This window comes from Onychostoma macrolepis, chromosome 08 (genome assembly GCF_012432095.1).
Source record: "Onychostoma macrolepis isolate SWU-2019 chromosome 08, ASM1243209v1, whole genome shotgun sequence".
NCBI lineage: Eukaryota > Metazoa > Chordata > Actinopteri > Cypriniformes > Cyprinidae > Onychostoma > Onychostoma macrolepis.
Window position 1 is genome coordinate 1,413,293 of NC_081162.1, and position 21,870 is coordinate 1,435,162.

The following is a 21,870-nucleotide window of genomic DNA, read 5'->3' on the forward strand; positions in this document are numbered from 1 at the left end:
AAAGTAATAATAAAACAATTCATATTTTAGACATGCATGTATGTATTTACTAATGTATGCAGTTTAGTTCCAACCATGATCAAACACACCGGCCTGTAATGTTCTAGTAATTCAGAAGATCTAGGAAAATGTGTTTTAGGATTCCTACATTTTTAGGGGAAAACACACAATATTGTCTGTTATGACACTGCTGTTCACGTATTCTAAATAAACATATTAAAACACTGACACGGTCATGTATCTTGAAGTGTTTAGTGACATCAAGACACTCGTAATCAGTCTGTACCAAAGTGTCCAAATAAATGAATTCATCACACCTAAAGCAGCTAATCATCGCTGTGAGTTTTGGTAGAAGCTTAGGCTTGCCAAGTTCCTCTGAGCTCTGCCAATATTCCTGTGCATTTCAATAAATGACTTGTCACCTAAACACCTTGCTTTTCATATCAATATTGAAACAAAATTCATTGTCAGTTTTATTCATTGGTAAGATCCTTAGATCCAGCCACTACAGCGCCCAAAAAACGAAACCATAAATATATGCTTATAAAACAGTTCAATATTTACTGCAAAATATTTTTTACAGAGTAAAACTTGGAAAAAAAAAAGGTGACAAAAACAACAAAATAAATATAGGAAATGGACAGTAAGGCCAACATCCGAACTCCACATAATGAACTGTATAAACAATTTTTAACATTTTTTTTTTAGCTTAAATAATTTAAAATACACTTTCCTTAAAGTAAAACTCGGCAAACCATTTCTGTAGTTCATTATCATGCGTTTGCCCTTACCTGCTGACAACTCACATATATTTTTACTTCTGAATGATGATTATGTACAGCTCAAACAATATTATTAAAACCGTCAAAGCAAATTGACATTTCTAGATGAATTCTGGATTGTCGATATTCTACATGGAAGAGACCATCAAATAACAACAACAAAAACATTGTGATTGAATTCTGAGTTTCTCTTTAAATTCACCGTTTCTGACGTTAATTTGACTTCACTAGTGGAGAAATGTAGTCAGTTTTGATTCTAGAGCCAGTGAATGATGCCACAATGCATGATGGTACATTTATGGCGCATTTTTGCCATATACATCATATTGCAATGTCAGGATACTTACAATAACTAACACAAACAGAAATAATGCACTAAACAGCAAGTGTATATTGAGCAGAACTGATGGCTTATGGGCAGTTGTTGTGTCTTGTGAGCTGTTAGCAGATAAGCTAATAAAACTAGACAACACACCGTCCTTCTATTCTAACAAGTCACGGCTGACTTTCACATTAAAACACTGTTCTCTTAATCCAAAAAGCAAAAGAACTACACAAACTTTCAATTTCAACAAATTAGAAAACGTCCAGCCCCGTAACGGGGCCGACAAGTTAAATCAAAACATTACAAAGGCTTCATAGGGACACAGCGTTCTTGTACGCATGTGTGTTTTCTCTCTCACACACGCTGACAAATTTTGGCACTAATACCGCCATCGCATTTCTCACAAACTGCAAAACTCTGCAGCGGTTGGCGTACAGCGAGACATTCAAATCGACATGTTTGTGTTGGCTATCCCAAAAGAGGGAGCTATAAAAAGAGCCCATCACAGAATGACATGTAAATAAACTCCGTAATGCACACAGTAAAGCCCTTCTGGAACAAAAACACTTGATGGACAATTAGACTTTATGAAGAATATGAACTGACGCTGAAGTACTCACAGGCCCAATTCACGTTGGATATGGAGAACATTGAAATTATTATTTCAGCTAACAATGGTAAAATACACTTTCTTACAAAACACACCCGACTGCCATTCTAACACATTTTTCACATCATAATAGTAGGTGAAATACAACAATCGTTACAGAAGTAGTTCTCTCAAAAATGACGGTCCTCTTATTTACTCATCCTCATTCCTTTCCAGACTCCTGCTGTTATTATTATTATTATTATTTATTTATTTATTTTTTAAGCATTAAGCATTTCATTTTATCGAGCATTTTTAAGTATCCTTACACCACCACCATCGCACAATTTGGATGATGGTCCTTTTTTGAAGCTTGACAGACATTTGACCTGGTGTATGGGAAAGAGTTACCGTGTATGCAGACTCTTCCGTAAATTCTACTGTGTTCCACACACACACACACACACACACACACACACAAACTAAACGCATACGGGTTTTGAATGACATGGGGGTAAGTAAATACTGACAGCAGTGATGATTTCATTAAATCATAAATTATATCGGTGCAATCACCTACAACCTTGAAGAGCTCCCAATTCATTATGTTCAAAACAAGTGATGTCAATCTCAGAATACATTTAGGCAAAGCATTGCTTTGGGAGATATGAGGCTAATAAACACTTTATATAATGTCATGCAATGCCAGTGGATAAGGTTGCACGTTTAGTAAAGTTTACAGAGGGAGATTTCTTGCATTTTGAGTTGAACTGACTTGCATGAACCTGAGAAAAACTAAACAACTCCTAGTAATAGGAAGCATTCAGCACCTTTGCTGCCACAAATGAATCTACTATTGTTATCAAGGGTCTTTGAGTCGGACCCTCGCACAGACACAGAGCCATTATCACACATGGGTAGAAATTACAGGTCGTCTGCACTTATAACACTACATATGGTATTCGTGACACAATATATGACGTAGATAATATGCTCACCAGCATGCATTATGTATATCTCTTGCTCGTGGAAAGCTTCTGTAAGTTCAAGCTCTGCGAGAGGTACGGTACAGGCATCTGTACAACATCACCCTCGGACAAACGACGGCAAATAACGTGAACGGCATTCTCAGGGACGCTGGGACACGACCGATGAAGCGCTGCACTTTAATGTACATCAGATTTGGCTTGGAATGAAGTTAGTGTTTGAAGCAGCAAGCCCTGGATCACCATATACGGTGGGATCTGATGGAAACAAACCAGGTCATATTTCACCCTAAAATCACACGGACAAAAACAATAAATTACATTATGAATCTGGGAGAATTAATATTCCTTATATTCTCTGTAAAAACGGCATAAATTAAAACTAGAGTAAAACAAATACTGTACTAGCGTGATGCATAAACACTTAATGCTTTGAGCATCGAAAATCTATTCATTTTATGCAGCGCTAAATATCTCAATATCTTCTTTTTCTTGCACAACATGATTTCTTCCTGTGGATTTTAGTGTGAAATATGGCCCAGGTCCCGACAGGTTTTGTGAGATGCTTTGACGTGAGACACACGTCAGCTCACGTTGCATGCTGGGTATGCTTTACGGTTCGCTATAAACTAGCTCTTCAGCGGCACGAAGTGTATAAACTCCTCTTCACTCGGTAATACTGTAGGTGCGGATGTTTCACCGGTCGTCGCAGCAGATGTCCACATGCTACTCAGAGGACTACACCGATCCAAAACCAGGTCCCCAAACGCAGTCATTGGCTGGCCATCCAGCGATCGCGGTCCTGCTTCGTGGCTGAATGATGAGGCTCAGGACAGGACAGACTATGAAGCACAAACAGGAGCGACGTCAGACGAACAGCTGGATCCTCTCGCGGATGGTCTGCCGGCAGATGGGGCAGGTCTTGAGCGCGGCGCTGCAGTCGATGCAGGAAGCGTGGCCGCACTGGAACACCAGCTTGATGTGGTTGTCGATGCAGATGGGGCAGGTGATGCGCTCCTCCATCTGCCGGTAGCGCGACTGCAGCTGCTCCAGCAGGTTGTGCTTCTCCGAGTTCTCTGAGCTGGGGCTGCACTCCACCTCCGTCTGGTCTGCTTTCAAGAAACAGAGACGCTCAATTCCAAGCACAACGCGCCACAGTTCAATAAAACACAACATGATGTAGGAGCGAGCATTAGCTCAAGCAAAGAACTAAAACTTAATAGTAGGGATGTAACGATATCAAAACCTCACGATACGATAATATCTCAATATGAAGTCCACAATACGATATTTATTGCGTCAAACGAAGAATTGGAAAAAAAAATTCATTAGTGCTGTCAAACGATTAATCGCATACAAAATAAAAGTTTTTCTTTGCATAATATATGTGTGTGTTCTGTGTATATTTATTATGTGTATGTATATATATATATATATATATATATATATATATATATATATATATATATATATATATATATATATATATATATATATATATATATATATAAATAAATGCACACACATACAGAATAGATTTTGAAAATATTTACATGTATTTACATGTCTATATTTATATTCATATAATTTATACTATAAATATATTTAATCTATAAACATAACATGAAATATATACATGCATGTGTGTGTTTATATATACATAATAAATATACACAGCACACATACATATATTACAGTATGTAAACAGAAACTTTTATTTTGGATGCGATTAATCACGATTAATCCTTTGACAGCACTCATTTTAAAGTTAAATACTTCTATTTAATGCACTTTGAGAGTAAAAAAAAAAAAAAACATGCTCCTAAGAAAACTTAAGTCAGTGAATTGACTTGCAGCTGAACTTTAAAGGGGACTCAACCCTCTTTTTATTTGTGATATACTGTCTCAGTCTAAATTACATTCACGCTGCTGTTTTAGGAAGACAAACAAATTAGAATATAGGCTAATGATGATAATAACAATTTGATATTATATTATTGTTATTCCCATGACTGTAATAGCCATATATTGTAAAACAATTGCACTGTAAAATAAATGAAAATTTATATTTTATAGGTGTATTATTTTTGCTTTACACTACAGTAAGGAAATTACAATACTTTTTTCCTCATTTCTACACTTGAAAGAGGTATTTTGAATTTGGACTGCATTTAAACCGCTCGCTGTCAGCAATTCATGCTGCACTTTTATTTTAGACCGCTTTTATCTTCAGCTTCAGTGAAAACAGGCTAACAAAAACGCATCTCACGACATAACTAGTGAAACGCTGTAATCACCTGCACATTACAATGTTGGGAATTACACGAACGTGAAAATAAAGCAAACGCACGCATGCGATAAACGAGTTCACTGCATCATTCAGTGTGAACGGAGCCGTTCTGAGACGCGGAAAACACTTTGAAAAAACTGACTTGATGAAGGGATTTCGGTTTTAGTTCGCTTGACAAATACTGTGCCAAAGCATAATGGCCCAAAACACAACTTTAAAAACCTTTAATGTTAGAATAAGAAGTTTAAATATATTTTAAGAACTACACTTTTTGCTCGAAAGACCTATCGTTTCATTTAGTCATGTCACCACGATAATATTGAGACAGTTTTGCTATTGCGATACCATGATGTTGATAATACCGTTACATCCCTGCTTAATAGTAATAGTAACAGCATGGTAATATAATTTCTTTCAGTTGCTCCAGAGTGACTAACTTTCTTTGCACCTTACAGCCCATAATATTTTTCTACAGAAAACCATTCTAAACAGGATTAATGTACTGAATGGCCAAATATATGTAGCATCTTATTGATCTCGTCTAAAATCTTGAAGACCAGTTTTTTACTTGAAGCTATTTTCTTAACAGGTTTCTATGGGGTACAAGACATTATGTCTTAGTTCTTCAGAACAGTAGACAGTATTTACTACAACCAATGTTTGAGAGAAATTTGGTTCTTCTTGGTAATTCAAATAGAATGTCCCTACCAAAATGTTACCAAAAAAAAAAAAAGCATTAAGAGCTGAGCGTATGCTGACCGTAACACAGTGAGCTCATTTAAAAAAGGATTTATTAACTGTTATTAACTGCATTTTGTTCTAAAGTGTTTATCGTTTGTAAAGCGGACACTTAATTTCTAGCGATTATCGTCGATTTGATTGCACAGATACTATTTAAACTAAACTGAGCTAGACAATGACATCTCTGAATTCAATAATGAAATGCCTTTAACTGAAAATTGAGTGTTTAATCTTATCATTATACATTACTGACACTCTATCCTCCAATTTGATACTGTTAAGTGCTTTGACACAATCTGTATTGTTAAAAGCACTTTATAAATAAAGGTGACTTAAAGCCGTCCATGGAACACCACAGCTGTTTCTTCTCAGAATGAACCAAAATGAAAAACTTTTTGATTCTTAAATCTCAACATAAAATATTATAAAAATGCTTACCTTGTCGAATTTTCTTTGTTATTGTCACCTGGCACCGGATACATTTCTTCATTCTGTGAGCACATTCTGAACAGAGACACACAGGACTGAGTTTCTATATACCAACTGTGTATACACACACAAGTAAAACATTTCTGGATCAACATCCATCCAACTTGTGACCAACTTTACTACCATATCCTCCTGAGCCCCAGCTGTGGAGTTTTTGTCTCTGTAGTGGACACTATATTTTAGTGAATTTCTCTGAGATCTTACATGTCACTGTTTTAAGTCTGGATGTCCTGTAAAAAGAGCACATTCTGGGTTTTCAGAGATACCAAATGATTGGATGTTTCACCACGATCACTCCCTCTCCTTGGCCTTTAAAGATGGCTGACATTAATTTAGTGATAAAATTGTACATCCTTATGGAAATACGATAATATTTTGCAATTATAATTTTAAATCTGATTAATTTTTTAATTGTTTGTCATAAATCGACATCTCAGGAAAATGTTATGGGGTTTCAAATCAAAATATGACTTCCTGTTATGAAACAGGTCATCATTTCATACTTGTCCCCTGTAGAGGACACCGGGACTAAAAGCATGTTTATTACACATTTTGGGAGACAAAACAATAAAATAGGAAAAGGAAAAAAAATTATAATAATAATAAATATATATATATTATTATTATGAAAATCTGGCCAATTACTAATCGCATTAGTACACTTCTTTTTTCAACATGCTGTCCCAACAGCACTTTAATATGCAAATTAGATGCAGTGTATAGATAACATTGTGTTTAATGGGAAAACCAGTTTATGAAATTTTTACACCCATATTGCATAAAGCAAAATGCTTTATCAAATCATTTTGTTATATATTTTATAACATAGTTGAGAATCATCCTTAAAGTTGCCTTTTCATGTCTATTCATGTCCTGGTGTCTTCTACAGAGGACATAACATGAATAAAATATCATTTTTCAAAAATGTTATTTTTCTTATGCTCTAAACCAGGGAACCTCAAATCTGGCTCGCGAGATCCAGTCTCCTGCAGAGTTTAGCTCTAACCCTAAGCAAACACACCTGAGCATGCGTCTTCAGGATCATTAGAAAATCACAGGTGGGTGAGTTTGATCAGGGTTGGAGCTAAACTCTGCAGGAGAGTGGATCCCGTGAGCCATCACTGCTCTAAACAATGTAACGACATGAAAAAATTACTTTTTTCTGGTTCTCAGGAGGTAGAGTGAAACTACGTTTTGATCAAGCAACAACAAAAAAGGTCGGGACTTGTTTGTTCACCGATCAGCAAGCTCACCCTCACAGGCGACGCTGTGTTGACATGGAGAGAACAGCACCAGCAGCGCGAGCTCGGAGCAGATGAGGCACTCGCTGGGGCCCGTCACGCTGGGCATGGCCAGGTTGGTCATGGTGTTGGGCGTAGTGTGTACTCGCCTGAGACTGCTGCTGCTGGTGCCTGTGCCACTCGTGACGGCTTGAAGCCTGAACACACAAACACACACACATCTGTTCATTCTTTAATCCCTCATTTAGTGAGCGCCACAATCAATGCACTGAGACACACCTGTGTTTTTCTGCGAAGCTCCTGATGAGAGTTTGTACGCTGCTGTCTGTAACCAGGTCCAGCGGGCTTTTACCTTTATGGTTGGCATAATTGATATCGGCCCCTTCCTGTGCCAAGAAGCAGGCGATAGCAGCTCCTACGTTCAGCTCCGTGTTTCCCATCAGCCCTGAGCTACACAACTACATGCAAAGAATGAAGGAATAAACACCATTGATTACTTTTCTCTTAATTATACTGTACAGCGCACATATACACTGGAAAACAGGAAGATGCTACTCTAGTGTGCAAGGCTTCTATTATTTCTGCACAGTATGTGAATTTTTACGTGGAACACATACACTGCCGCTCAAAAGTTTGGGATCAGTAAGATTTTTAATGTTTTTTAAGTGGAGTCCCTTCTGCTCATCAAGGCTGTATTCATTCGATCAAAAATACAGAAAAAATAGTAATATTGTGCAATTTCTAATATTGTTTACCTATTTTAATATACTTTAAAATATAATTTATTGCTGTGATCAAAGCTGTATTTTCAGCATCATTCCTCCAGTCTTCAGTGTCACATGATCCTTCAGAAATCATTCTAATATGATAATATCATTTTTGGAACATGTGATACTTTTTTCTTTGATGAATACAAAGTTATAAGAGCAGCATTTGTTCAAAATAGAAATCTTTTCTAACAATAAGTCTTTACTACGACTTTTTATTCATTTAACACATCCCTCCTGAATAAAGGCATTAATTTCTTTAAAATATATATATATTTTATTAAATATACAAAATATACTTTTGAGTAGCATTGTATATTGTAAAATTTTTATTAATCGGAGAATCCTAAAACATAACACAGGTCCCAAAAAAATTATGAAGCAGCACCAACATTGATTATAAATTAGCATATTAGAATGATTTCTGAAGGATTGTGTGACACTGAAGACTGGAGTAATGATGCTGAAAATTCAGCGCTGCATCACAGAAATAAATTATATTTTAAAGTATATTAAAATAGAAAACTTATTTTAAATTGCAATAATGTTTCACAGAATAATTTTTTTTTTCTGTATTTTTGATCACATAGATACAACCTTGATGAGCAGAAGAAACTTCTTTAAAAAAACTTATGGATCTTACTGATCCCAAACTTTTGAGTGGCCGTGTAGATGACGTACTACATTTACCAAAATGCTTAGCATACAGCAGACCGCAGAGCACACAGCGTGGAATACTGTGTCCCACAATGCAGTGCTTGATTGGCCTTCCATTTCAAGAGTGACAAATTCACCAGGAGCAAAAGCAACTGCGGTTTTTATCTTCTTTTAGGAATCATTACTTTCATCAACGATTACCACTTTCAACTGTGTTTCTGAGAAATCCCTTACTGCACCTTTAAGCGTGCAACAGTGAGCTCACAAGGCAGTAATGTAGTGTACTACAGTATGAATCAACTGTTTAACGTTCATAACCCTGATTCTCTGGAACAATGAAATGAGAGATCCACCTATGTGAAGAGCATCTGTACCTGACCTCTGCAGAAGCATCTAATGACTCCAAGTCTGGCTTGACAGCAGTGGTGGAAAGAGTACTGAAAATCTGTACTTAGGTACAAGTACTGTTACATTGCTGAAATAATACTCAATTACAAGTAAAAGTACTGGTGTCAAAACTGTACTTAAGTAAAAGTACAAAGTACTCTTCTCAAAAACTACTCCGAGTACTAGATACTTTTTAGCGGCGATATTTAATGAATTAAATATCTCATATCTTCGGGGTCCTAACGCTCTGCCAGATGCCCCAAGAAAACAAACTGTGCTAATATACACCCAACAATGTCATGTAATACTGAAAAATTATAACCCTAACCTTTATCTCCATACTGAAAACCTAGATGGCCAGACAGTGATTCAGCTAAAATATTAGTGTCTGAGACGCTGTGAGCACGGAGACTGTAGTGTGCACAGCAATTTTTTAAATGCTTAGCTTAAATATGTAGTATTAATTAAATAGTGCTCATTAATGGCTGTGAAATGAGTAGAGGCTTGGACCCAGAAACAGCATTCCTTATGTCATGACTTAACAAGAAAATTCTCCCCAAGCCATCAAACTGATGTCATCAAAGTGAGAATGCCATTCTAGAGCAGAAGCAAATTTTCAGTTTTTGATTAAATATTACGAAGGCAGACAATTTTTTTTCCCGGTGTATTGACTTACACGGTTTAATTGTTCACCACAAGACTAGTAATGTGCACTAAAAAATTAAGTAGGGTCATTTTTGATTTCATGACGACTTCAATCATTTTCAATACCATTGGAAAAACTACCACATACTGTATACTGCCATATAGATATTTTAATATTTCAAATAGTTTTGTCCATCCATTTTTCAAGGCAAGCATTATTTCAAGCTTTGAGTGGTTTAATCCAAGTCTTCTAAAAAAGACGTTAGCTTTGATGAACAGATTTTAATACAGGCTTTTATTTACATAGCCTAAATATAAACATTGATAAGCTCCTAGAGCACACAACAGTGTACAGTGTGAACAATTTAAACCGTTAACATGGGCGTGGAAAAAATACGCACCGCATACGCACCACAGACAGACGTAATGCCATACTCCTGTCTGTATGCCTGGTCTGTTCTGTTCTTGCGCTCCATTTGGGCGCGCTACATTCTGATTGGTTCGGATAGCATACTGCGGGAGGTCGGGGACGCTATAAAATCGTGCTATAAAGCGATTTAGAAATCGCGCAAGCTCAAATCGTGATTTTATGACGATTTCGATTAATCGCACAGCCCTAAATGAAACTCTTCTAAACAGAGCCCAAGAGGCAGCCATGCCCCTGGTAGAGTGTGCCCTGAAGGGACTCGCTTTTATTAATTTGCCAATGATAGAGATTCCATAAGCCAATCAAAGAGGCATTGCCAAGAAATGAAGAGCTATCCATTTAAACCCACCACAGGGTATGCAGAGGACATAGAGCATTCAACCTCTGATCCTGCACAAAAGAGAAAGGCAGTAGGTAGAAAGAGGAAAGCTCGATGGCCTCACATGTGCATGCTGGGAAGCACTTAGTTATAAGGGTCAGGTTGGGCCTAAGAAAAACCATATCTCCACCAAAAGTGAATGTAGTGCACAAGGAATAAACAGAGAGTACAATGCAAATCACTAGCTGCGTTTCCATTACCCTTCAAATTGAGCAAATTAAAATTGCGAATTGAAAATATGCCTAATAGAAATGCGCCAATTTCGCAAAAACTCCCATATATCGCAAAAAACGTTTTACGCTCAAACGTTTTTCAGGCAATTCGAAAAATTTCACAAACCTGTAATGGAGTTTTCTCGCATTTACAGGTCACAGGGCGTATGTAAAAAGTCATATGATCATTCTTCAATGTACTATAACCTCCCAGAAACACTTCACACATGGCTTTCCCAGCCATTAATGCTTAGACAATTTACACTGCTCACTCTGATACGCCCACTGAAGCAGATTGCGGCCACTCTAGTCAATGCTTGTGTTTATACCAGCCATGCCACGCATGTTTCTGAAGTGGCTCTCCACGCTGCTTCTATAAAGATACACACATACGGCTTCTTAGAATAAATATTGCCAAACTCCATCAAATCCCACCAAAATCCATTGCCATGACTTATTGCGAGAGGAAAAAGTTACGTTTTAGTCGCATAACACTGGTTAATGGAAACGCCGTCATTGTGCAATACTTTATCGACATTTATAAAATATCTCCAAAGTTTTGTGCAAATCTGTAATGGAAACGCACCTACACCAACATTTGGTTGAAGCCACGGCCAGAAGCAAGGCTGTCTTAAAGACAGAAGCTCAAAGGCTGTTGAAACAAAGTCTCCAGGGACCACGGAGAGGTCCCACTTTGGAACAGCCCTTCTAGTGACTAGTGACAATGACTACGTTTACATGCGCACAAATAATGCAATTGTTTCCAATCATCAGAGCAAGGACTTAATCTCATTATGATGTTTACATGTCAAGAGCAAAGCTCTTCACTCCCGTTTACATGCAATTTCCATTATTTGTATTATTCGCTAAGAATTGTGGCTATTTTTTTACCGCCATTATTCACAGAAGATGGGTCCACAGGATGACCCGGATTCGTTCGTGGACCTCTTTGAGAGAACAGCGGAGGCGTGCGGCTGGGCGCGCACCCAATGGGCAGTGCGCCTGATCCCGCTGCTGACTGGGGAAGTGCAGGTGGCAGCACAACAGCTGCCGGTAGCGAGCCTCCTGGCCTACCACGATCTCAAGTGGGCCATCTTCCAACGAGTCACCCGTACCCCCGAACAACATCGTCCACGCTTCGGGTCAATGGAGCTGGGGGATAACGGTCGATTTTTTGTGATGGCCCAACAGCTCCGTGACACTTGCCACAAGTGGCTGATGGCCGAGGAACGCGACATCGAGGAAGTGGTTGATCTGATGGTGCTGGAGCAGTTTATCGCTCAGCTACCACAGGGGACGGCCGAATGGGTCCAGTGCCACCTCCTGACGTCGCTGATGCAGGCCATCCAGCTGGCTGAAGACCATCTGGTGGCGTGCCCCGGGGTCGGCGAGCCCCTCATTAACCTCTCTCTCTCTACAACCCCTCTCCTTCCCTTTCTCGTCGCCGATCCATCTCCACCTTTCTCCTCTCTCCGCCAATCTCTTGGCCATCCTTCTGCCGCTGGGGCGGCGGGAAGGCCTGGGCCAGCCTGCTGGAGATGCAGGGACCCGGGTCATTTTCAGGACCGGTGTCCGATGATGGAGGTGGGAGTGTTGATCCGGGTTCCCGACTCCCCAGGGGCCTGCCCCCGATCAAACCGGGCAGTACCAAATACCTGTGAGTATTAAGGGGGGTACATATCAGGCTTGGGTGAATTCAGGCTGTAACCAAACCTCCATTCATCAAAGCCTGATGCAACAAAGGGCATTGGATACGAGCCGCAAGGTTAAGGTGAGGTGTGTGCACGGGGATGTGATTAACTACCCCTTAGTGCCTGTTAGTATTCAATTTCGGGGGAAAACGCATAGAATGAAGGTGGCGGTTAATTCCCACCTTAGGCATCCGCTGATTTTGGGTACAGATTGGCCAGCATTTACACAATTATTGGAGATTTTGTGTGCGGATGCTTCTTGGGAGACAGGGTGGGGAAACGGAGAAGCAGTGGCACAGACTGGAGATGCGGTTTCGGGACCTTCACAGAAGGGCTCGGAGGAAACGAGAGCGAGGGCGGATCTAAATCCCCCTGAGCTAGATGACTTTCCTCTTGAGCAGTCACATGATGAGACTCTTAAAATGACCGGATCCGCACCATCGACGGACAGCTTCTTCAGCCTGATCAGCCGCTCTCCTATCCCTATTTTTCCCTTATAAAAGATAGGTTGTATCGGGTGACCCAAGATACCCAGACAAAAGGAAATACAACCCAATTGTTAGTCCCAAAAAGTAGTCCCATGGCAGGCCACTTGGGGGAAGCAAAGACACGCGAACCTCTCATGGCCCGAATCTTTTGGCCGGGCATTCACGAGAACGTCTGCCGGTGGTGTGCGGCGTGTTGTTAATGTCAGCTGGTTAATCCGTCGGCCAGTTCAAAAGCACCATTGCACCCATCACTGGTAGAGGTCCCCTTCGAGAGAACTGGTATGGAGCTCATCGGGCCATTAGAACGTTCAGCACGCGGACATCATTTTACATTAGTTCTGGTGGATTATGCAACATGATATCCGGTAGCAGTGCCGTTACGTACCATATCTGCAAAGAGTGTGCCGGACGAGCTGTTGAGTCATCTCCCGAGTGGGAATCCCTAAAGAGATTCACACTGATCAGGGCATGGCGTTTATGTCACGTACGTTAAGCGAACTATAAACTTTTGGGCATTAAATCGATTTGCACCAGTGTCTATCACCCACAAACAGACGGCTTGGTGGAACGATTTAATCGCACGTTAAAATCCATGGTTCGTACGTTTGTAAAGGAAGATGCCAAAAATTGGGATAAATGGCTCGAGCCCCTGTTGTTTGCGGTGCGGGACGTTTCGCAAGCCTCCACTGGGTTTTCCCCATTTGAGCTTCTCTATGGTCGTCAGCCCCGGGGGGTTATGACGTCATTAGAGAGGTTTGGGAGGAGGGGCCTTCAAACAGCCGTAGTGAAATTCAGTATGTCATGGACCTCAGAGCAAAACTCCACACATCGGGGCGGCTCTCTATGGAGAATTTGCTCCAGGCTCAGGACAGACAAAGTCGCTGTACAACAGGGGTACGCGAGAGCATCAATTTACACCGGGAGAGAAAGTGCTTGTATTACTTCCAACATCTAGTTCGAAATTACTCGCAAAGTGGCAAGGACCTTTTGTGGTTACATGGCGAGTTGGGGATCTCGATTACGAGGTAAAGCGAATGGACAGAGGTAAAGTGAAAGGACAGGGGTGATTCATGTCAAATTTATCATCTCAATCTTTTAAAACGTTGGAATGAGGTGACATCTGTTGAGTTAGCAGCGGCCGTTTCGACAGAGGAAGATCTCGGACCAGAAGCAGCTGTCAAAACCAATCCGCTTGCTCTGGTCCCCGGGGGAGATTACCTCTCGCTGCTGCAGCTCACTGATTTAGCCAAGTTGCAAGCAGGTTTTTCAGATGTGTTTTCACCCCTGCCCGGTCACACGGACCTCATACAGCACCATATCAAAACGATCCCCGGGGAAGTGGCGTGCAGCCATCCCTATCGTTTACCAGAACATAAGAAAAAAGTGGTACAGGATAAATTAAAGGCCATGCTAGAGTTGGGTGTAATAGAAGAATCGCATAGCGATTGGGCGAGCCCGATAGTTTTAATTCCTAAAACAGACAGCTCGGTCCATTTCTGTGTTGATTACAGAAAGGTGAATGCCGTGTCGAAATTCAACATTTATCTGATGCCCCAAGTTGACGAGCTGCTTGATCGGTTAGGTTCGGCTCGCTTATATTCGACACTGGATTTAACGAAAGGGTATTGGCAGATCCCCTTATCGCCATTATCCAAGGAAAAAACAGCCTTCACAACGCTGTTTGGATTACACCAATTTATTATGCTTCCGTTCGGGTTGTTCGGGGTTCCCGTCACCTCTCAGCGTCTCATGGACAAGATCCTCCGGCCACATAGCGAGTACGCTGCTGCCTATCTCGACGACATCATTATATACAGTAATGATTGGCAGCAGCATATGGAACATCTGCACGCTGTCCTGAGATCACTGAGGGTGGCTGGACTCACGGCGAACCTGCGGAAGTGTGCAATTGGGCGTGTGGAGGTACGGTATCTGGGTTTCCACTTGGGGCATGGGCAGGTGCGTCCCCAAATTGATAAGACAGCTGCGATTGCAGCCTGCCCAAGTCCCAAGACCAAAAAGGAGGTGAGACAGTTCCTGGGGCTGGCGGGATATCATAGAAGGTTTATTCCTAATTATTCGGAGCTCACCAGCCCGCTTACGGATCTCACTAAAAAGGAAGCCCCAGATCCGGTCCAGTGGACGGAGCTGTGCCAACAGGCCCTAACCAAGGTAAAGGCTGCCCTGTGCAGCAGGCCGCTCTTACACTCCCCTAACTTTGATCTCCCTTTTTTGTTGCAGACGGACGCGTCGGACAGGGGGCTGGGTGTAATCCTGTCCCAGGTGGTCGGAGGAGAGGAGAGGCCGGTGCTGCATCTGAATCGTAATCTCTCAAAGAGAGAGACCAGATACAGCACCATTGAGAAAGAATGCCTGGCCATTCGGTGGGCAGTCCTCACCCTCCGTTATTACCTCCTGGGACGGGAATTCACTCTCTGTTCGGACCACGTGCCCCTCCAGTGGCTCCACCGTATGAAGGATACCAACGCGTGGATCACCCGTTGGTATCTAGCTTTACAGCCTTAAGTTCAAGGTGGTCCACAGGCGGGGGCGTAGATGGCGGTAGCCGACTTCCTCTTTAGAAATGGGGGGTGGGGTGGGGGGACTGCAGGCCGGATGGCTCCCCGGCCTGAGTCGGGCAGTGGGGGTATGTGGCGAGGAGGGCATGGGAATGCGAAGGCTGCAGCAGGAGAGTGGGTGAGGAGACGAGCGGTGATGAGGAGGTCAAGTCAATGATGACTAACACCTGTCTCTAACTCCAGTGATTGGGGAGAGACAAGATATAAGCATCCCACTAACCTGGGAGGGGAAGAGAGAGACAAATTCCCCAGGAGAGACTGAGCATTATTTGTGTGTGTCCTGAGAGAGTTTGTGAAGGCAGAGAGCCTGACAGCCCTTTATTTTGTTCTTTTATTTATTTATTTATGAGTAATAAAAGGTTTACTCTCCACCCTTGACTTCCTCGTCCTTCCTCTTTATCAAACTTTATTACACTGCGATTATGAGCTTAATCGCATTATTTAGATCAAAGTATTGCGTTTACATGAGGTAAAGTTTAAAATCGCAATATTGCCAAAATCTCACTATAATCGCATTAAGAGGATGCATGTAAACCCACTCATTGTTTCATTTGTGCCTTTGTTCTATTGTATTTATCTGTTATATTTCTCATCATTTGTTTCTTTGGACTTAATAATCACTCATACTATGAAATAAGATATCACCCAGTTGATTGTGACACAAATAAAATAACCTAGTGAAAAACAAAATACTAAAATGTATTTGAAATACCTTTACTTTGTGCCAAGTATACTACAAATACATTTACATATTTATGTACTTAATAAAAATACCCTGCAATTGTACTTTTACTATACTTATAGTCTGCTAAATTGGAACAACTAATTTTGCACTTAATGCACTTTAATTGTGCAGAAATAGTGTTGAGGTCCACCTTAAGATATACTGAAGTATATTTGATAGTGCTAAAGTGGAACTGTTGCAAGTATACTTCAGGTACACTTTAAATATCTTGCATTTAAAGACAAAGATCATACAATCTTTATTAATGATATTAAAACACATTTTAGGCATAATATGTGACCCCGGATCACAAAAGCAGTCATAAGTAGCACAGGTATATTTGTAGCAATAGCCAACAATATGCATTGCTAAGAACTTCATTTAGAAAACTTTAAAGGCGATTTTCTCAATATTTCGATTTTTTTGCACCCTCAGATTCCAGATTTTCAAATAGTTGCATCTCGGCCAGATATTGTCCAATCCTAACAACCCATACATCAATAGAAAGCTTATTTATTCAGAAGATTTATAAAACTGATCCTTATGACTCATTTTGTGGTCCAGGGTCACATATTAAGAATTATGCATTGTGCAAAAAAGAAATGCTCCAAATAAAGTTTAAATATAATTTTGTATCAGCAAGTCTTAAGTGATATGTCAATAAATATGTTAATGGATTTGAAGTATACTTGGTATGAAATTGTAGGGAGTTAAATTATTTCCTTTATGAAAATAACTCCTCGTGAAGCCAAAACTTAGGAACTCTTACAATTCAAATGTCAGGCCACAAAACAAACTCTTCATTTAGGCTTTGATCTCTTTGTGAAGCCAAACACCCAGGAACCCTTACAATGCAAATGTCATGCCACAAGACAATAAACTCTCTAATCAGACAAGAAGATCTGAGAGAAAGACCATTTGGTCCACTCACCCATCCTTCCCCCCTGGACTCATGGTACTGGTCACTGAAAGAACTCAAGTTGCTACTCTTACATAAATATTTACTGTATCTTAAGAATTAATGATCTTAACACTTTCATGTTTGATATCATTTTAAAGGTCTCGGTGCGATGGGTAAACTGGTCTCAATTTCACAGCAGTCACTTATATTATGGGAAATATTGGAAACTTAAGTGAATTCTGTACCTCTGTTGTGGGGGCGGTCTCCTTTCAAAACCTGATAAACATTGCTCTACAGGTGTGACCATTTGGGGCACGAGAACATCTCTTCCTGAGGTTTCTCATCCCCCACACACAGATCTAATCTGTTTTGGGGCAGAGAATAAATGTTTATGAGCCTTTTGTTCTGGTAGTATTTAAGGGAAAGTTGCAAATCAGTCAGGCGATTTGTAGCCAGATCAGCCCGTAGTGTGGAGGGTATTTAATATGTTCCATACTATGTATCTTCTTCTTGAAACCAGGTAAACATTTTATTCTTAGATTCATCTTTGAACAACTGTTATGTATTTTCTTATTTTTGAATTGGCTACTTAGTTTTATTATGTAATTGGCAAGATACGTTTACCTGACTAATAATAAATTGTTATATTTGATTTATTCTGATCTCTTCTGAAATCATTTTTTCCAGTAGATTAATGGTAGAGGTATTTCCGCAAATCTGCGTTCAGGACAGATCACACCAAAGCACTGATGGATGAGCCATGGGGAACACCATGAAGTAGACTTTGGATTTCTGACTGTCGCTGGCTTAACACGGCGTAGCTCTCGTGGTTGTAGGGAAAAATACACTTTTTGTAATGAGCATCCAGGCGCAGCTCACTTAAAGGTATTATAACCGCTCTGCACCCTCTGAGTAAGTTCAGAACTGACGAGTTTGTGTCGTGGATTCACAAAAAAATCGGCCGAAGTGTAATTCCTATGCGATACCTAGTCCCTAATGAACGAATAATTGAAAGTATGGGATTTTCAGAATAATCAAATATCTAAGTTAATGTACAATCGATATCTGTGATCAGTTTAATTATAAATATTGTCTAAACTTAAAACACTTGAAATTGGAGTCAGATCAAGCACGGAGTTAAATTAAAATTGAAACTAAATCCTAATAAATTCAAAAGCGCAAGTAAAAGACCGAATACGCATTAATCCTTCGACCAGGCGGCTGGATTCCGTTGTTTGGACTAGCGGGTGGATCCTTACAAAATAAATGTTTTTTCCTAGGGTAGACCATGCAGTATGCAGTGCACAGTATGCTTTTTTTCTCAGTTACTCTGTCCTCTTACCCTGCCGTAGAGCACCGCTCCTTCACCCTCGCCGCTGCTCATGACGGTGGCCAGCTGCTGGCGGCTGAGAGCCGTGTGCATGGCCGTGTCTCCATCCTCATCCTCTGCGTTGACGTCTGCCCCCTCCGTCACCAGCAGGGCCACTAGAGCCACGTGACCCTGAGTCACGGCCAGCTGCAGCGGCGTCTGATTACGATTGTTGCGGATGTTGATGTCACAGCGACCCTTAAAGCCAAAGAGGGCAGGTTACAAATACACTGCCGGGCAAAAGTTCGAAAAACACTGAACAGAGCTATGTTTTGATTTTAAAAGCTTCTGCCAGGTTGTAAAAACTAAATTGTGCCAACTGATGAATTCTGTGTTATTGCAGTTTAAAAATATCGTCAACATTCTGAAACAGAAAAACATATTATTAACTATTCTAAACTTCCTGGGACTACATGTATTTTTTCAGTTTCAAATACCTACAAAACATTCCAATGTAATAAACACATATAAAGCCACCAGATGGCAGCAAACTCAGTTCATCAAACATTGCATTACTCACGCTAAACACAACACACAGGGCTAAAAGTGAGGGTATGAATGTTGTTCAAGTTGGGGGTTTTAAATAAAGCTCTTAAAATAGCCAGGTTGTCACATAACACAGTCACTGAAAACACAACTGTGGCATTAACACAAAACTAACTTTCTTTAATAAAAAGGGTGCTTCTATGTATATACTGAGAGTTTATTGGGCAAGAACACTGGGGCTTTAAAAGCAGAAATATTTTGTTACTCTTAACTAAAATTCAGTAACAAACGTAAAGTTGTTTAAAATATCCTTTTCTATATCCTATTCATGTGTTAGAGTTGCTCCATGTAAAATCTATTTTTTTATTGTTGGGACAAGAGTCTGGATATAACTTTATACAGATTGGTATGTGATTTATTAGGTCAGATTATTAGACTTGAAGCTTTATTGTTATACTTTCAATTCTTTACAATTCTGTAATTTGCTGTACACTTTCCTCTTCGACATCCATTGTAAGTGTATGACTGTACGTGTATTTTTCCCATGTTTTAAGCAGACATTATTCTTGGAGTTAATTCTGAGGTCAATCTCTCACACCTCTTTGAGGAGAATCTCAGCTACATCCCGGTGGTTGTTCAAGGCGGCCAGATGCAGAGCAGAGAAACCATCTTCCTTCTTAACATCGGCCAGCTGTCGCGCTCGAGCCAAGATCATCTCTGTCGCTCTGGAGGAACACAAACAAATACAGCTCCGTATGACACCCACAGCGTGAGAAACGGGAATCCAGTACTACTAGGACTCATTCAATACTTGGATTTCAGAAACTTAGACATCACATTTTACATTTAAATCCGTGATTTCCTACACTTTCAGAAAAGAGTGTAGCTCCAATCCGGTGACAGCTTTTGTAACTTATGTATTTAAAGTAAACACCAGGAAACAGAAGGACTGCATTGTGATAATGTATCTTGTTTACTGCATAGTGACTGTACATCACGCTTCTCATTACACAGCAGCTCATTTACCAAATCAGTAAATACACAGACATGAACGAGTGATCCGAGTGTAAATGATTTCATTATATGAGGAGAAAGAGAGCACAATGTGACAGGAGAGACATGAAACTAGAACAGTTATGTAGGAAATCCAGCTAGGGACAACAGTTAAGCATCATTATATAAAAATATCTGACCCGCTGAATGCCAAGACTGACCAGTCACTTTCCAGTGCTCCAGAGAGGCCAGAGAAACAGCTCGTCCTGTGTGCGTTCGTGAGGGAGATTAGCCGTGTTTTGAAGTGTGTGCAATGGCTTAAGCTGATGGCAAACAGGATTCAGCAGCTCTGCATTAGAGCAGATTACACCTCCACCCTGTCTGTGTGTGTGTGTGTGTGTGTGTGTGTGTGTGTGTGTGTGTGTGGAAGCGCATCTGCTCCCAGTTGTGAGTCAATCTAATTGGCTGCCATGTCACCAATCTGCTCATAGTACTGACCTTGACTCCTAACAAAACACACACACACATACACACAACCATGACAATAACACTCATATCAGTAGGGCTGGGAATTGAGAAATGGTTTCATTTAATAATAAAATGCATTGGAATGATTTCTGTCACATTGTGTCAGTGCAGAAGTAAAATGATGCAGTTAGGAGTTCGTAGTCTCAACTAAACACTAAGAAAAGTCCATAAAAATTGGTCCCAATGAACCGTGTTAACATGAATTATCCATATTGGTTGTTCTACATTTATTGTGAATTATGCATTGCATTGTATTGCATATTAGAGTAGAAGGAAATGTCCAAAAGACGAATGGCTCTTTCGAATGAGCTGGTTCTTTTCAAGAATGATGGTCCAATTCATTGGTATAACACGGGGGTCGCTCACTCGCTGAATCACTCAAGGCACTTATTAAATGAACATCTGACTCAGTCACTTTTGGCTCAAAGCGATCTGAAATGTGTCACAGTGTACTTAATGAGACGTAAATGAGTTTAATAACTGATATATAGTTAGGACTGTAGGCCAGTAGGACATTGTTCTGGAAATGCGAAGGTATGCTCATGTGAGCTGTGTTTGGGAAATAAAATGTCTGGGAGCAGAATAACAAGTTTTACTGTTGACATCCTAGAGCTCATCTGCAAGAGCACACAACACACACGTTTATCTAATGCCATCTAATCTAAACAAGGCATGATCATAGGCTTAAACATGTTAATTATAAAGACTACAGACAAATCCTAAACTAGTTTAAAGCAGCCAAATTTTCAGCTATTGGTCTAAAGTCTGGTCCACACCGCATCTTCTTCAAGCTAAGAACCGCCCACAATGACGGATGGCCGTCAATCAAATCATGTCTCTGTGAACGGTTGTATAGAAAACACAACAATAACAGAAGGGTGTGCAGACTTAATAAGAACAGGTTTCTCAGATATAACAGAAACAAACTTAACTAAATACTAAGAACCTCAAACAAAAGCGGACCCTGACACCCGGATGGTGTATAAAGACATCAATCAGACTACTGACAACTTTTGCCATTTGTGGCTGAGATTAACCCCAACCTATAATAATTAAAACATTTAGAAATCAATGCTACCTTTCCAGGCCGTGCCCAAAGATGGGGTTTGCCAGTTTTAGCTCACTTCCAGAGACAATTCTGTCTCCAAAGTATATCAAAGTAAACCCATACATCCTCAAACAGCTCCACAGAAG

The 21,870-nt window shown here is 40.3% G+C and overlaps 1 protein-coding gene across 3 annotated transcripts in view; it reads right to left on the reverse strand.

The window, feature by feature from the left end:
• Positions 1–460: 460 nt before the first annotated feature.
• The window catches only part of mib2 (MIB E3 ubiquitin protein ligase 2), an 83,806-nt gene continuing 62,396 nt past the window's right edge, over positions 461–21,870 (reverse strand). For all 3 annotated transcript variants that reach the window (XM_058784121.1, XM_058784120.1, XM_058784122.1), the window contains exons 14-19: positions 19,754–19,880; positions 18,643–18,867; positions 7,723–7,901; positions 7,456–7,640; positions 6,152–6,217; positions 461–3,791 (exon numbers count right to left, since the gene is read on the reverse strand). In XM_058784121.1, the coding sequence (XP_058640104.1) occupies positions 3,550–3,791; positions 6,152–6,217; positions 7,456–7,640; positions 7,723–7,901; positions 18,643–18,867; positions 19,754–19,880 (1,024 nt within the window). In that variant the 3' untranslated portion in view covers positions 461–3,549. The remainder of the gene's footprint in view (positions 3,792–6,151; positions 6,218–7,455; positions 7,641–7,722; positions 7,902–18,642; positions 18,868–19,753; positions 19,881–21,870) is intronic.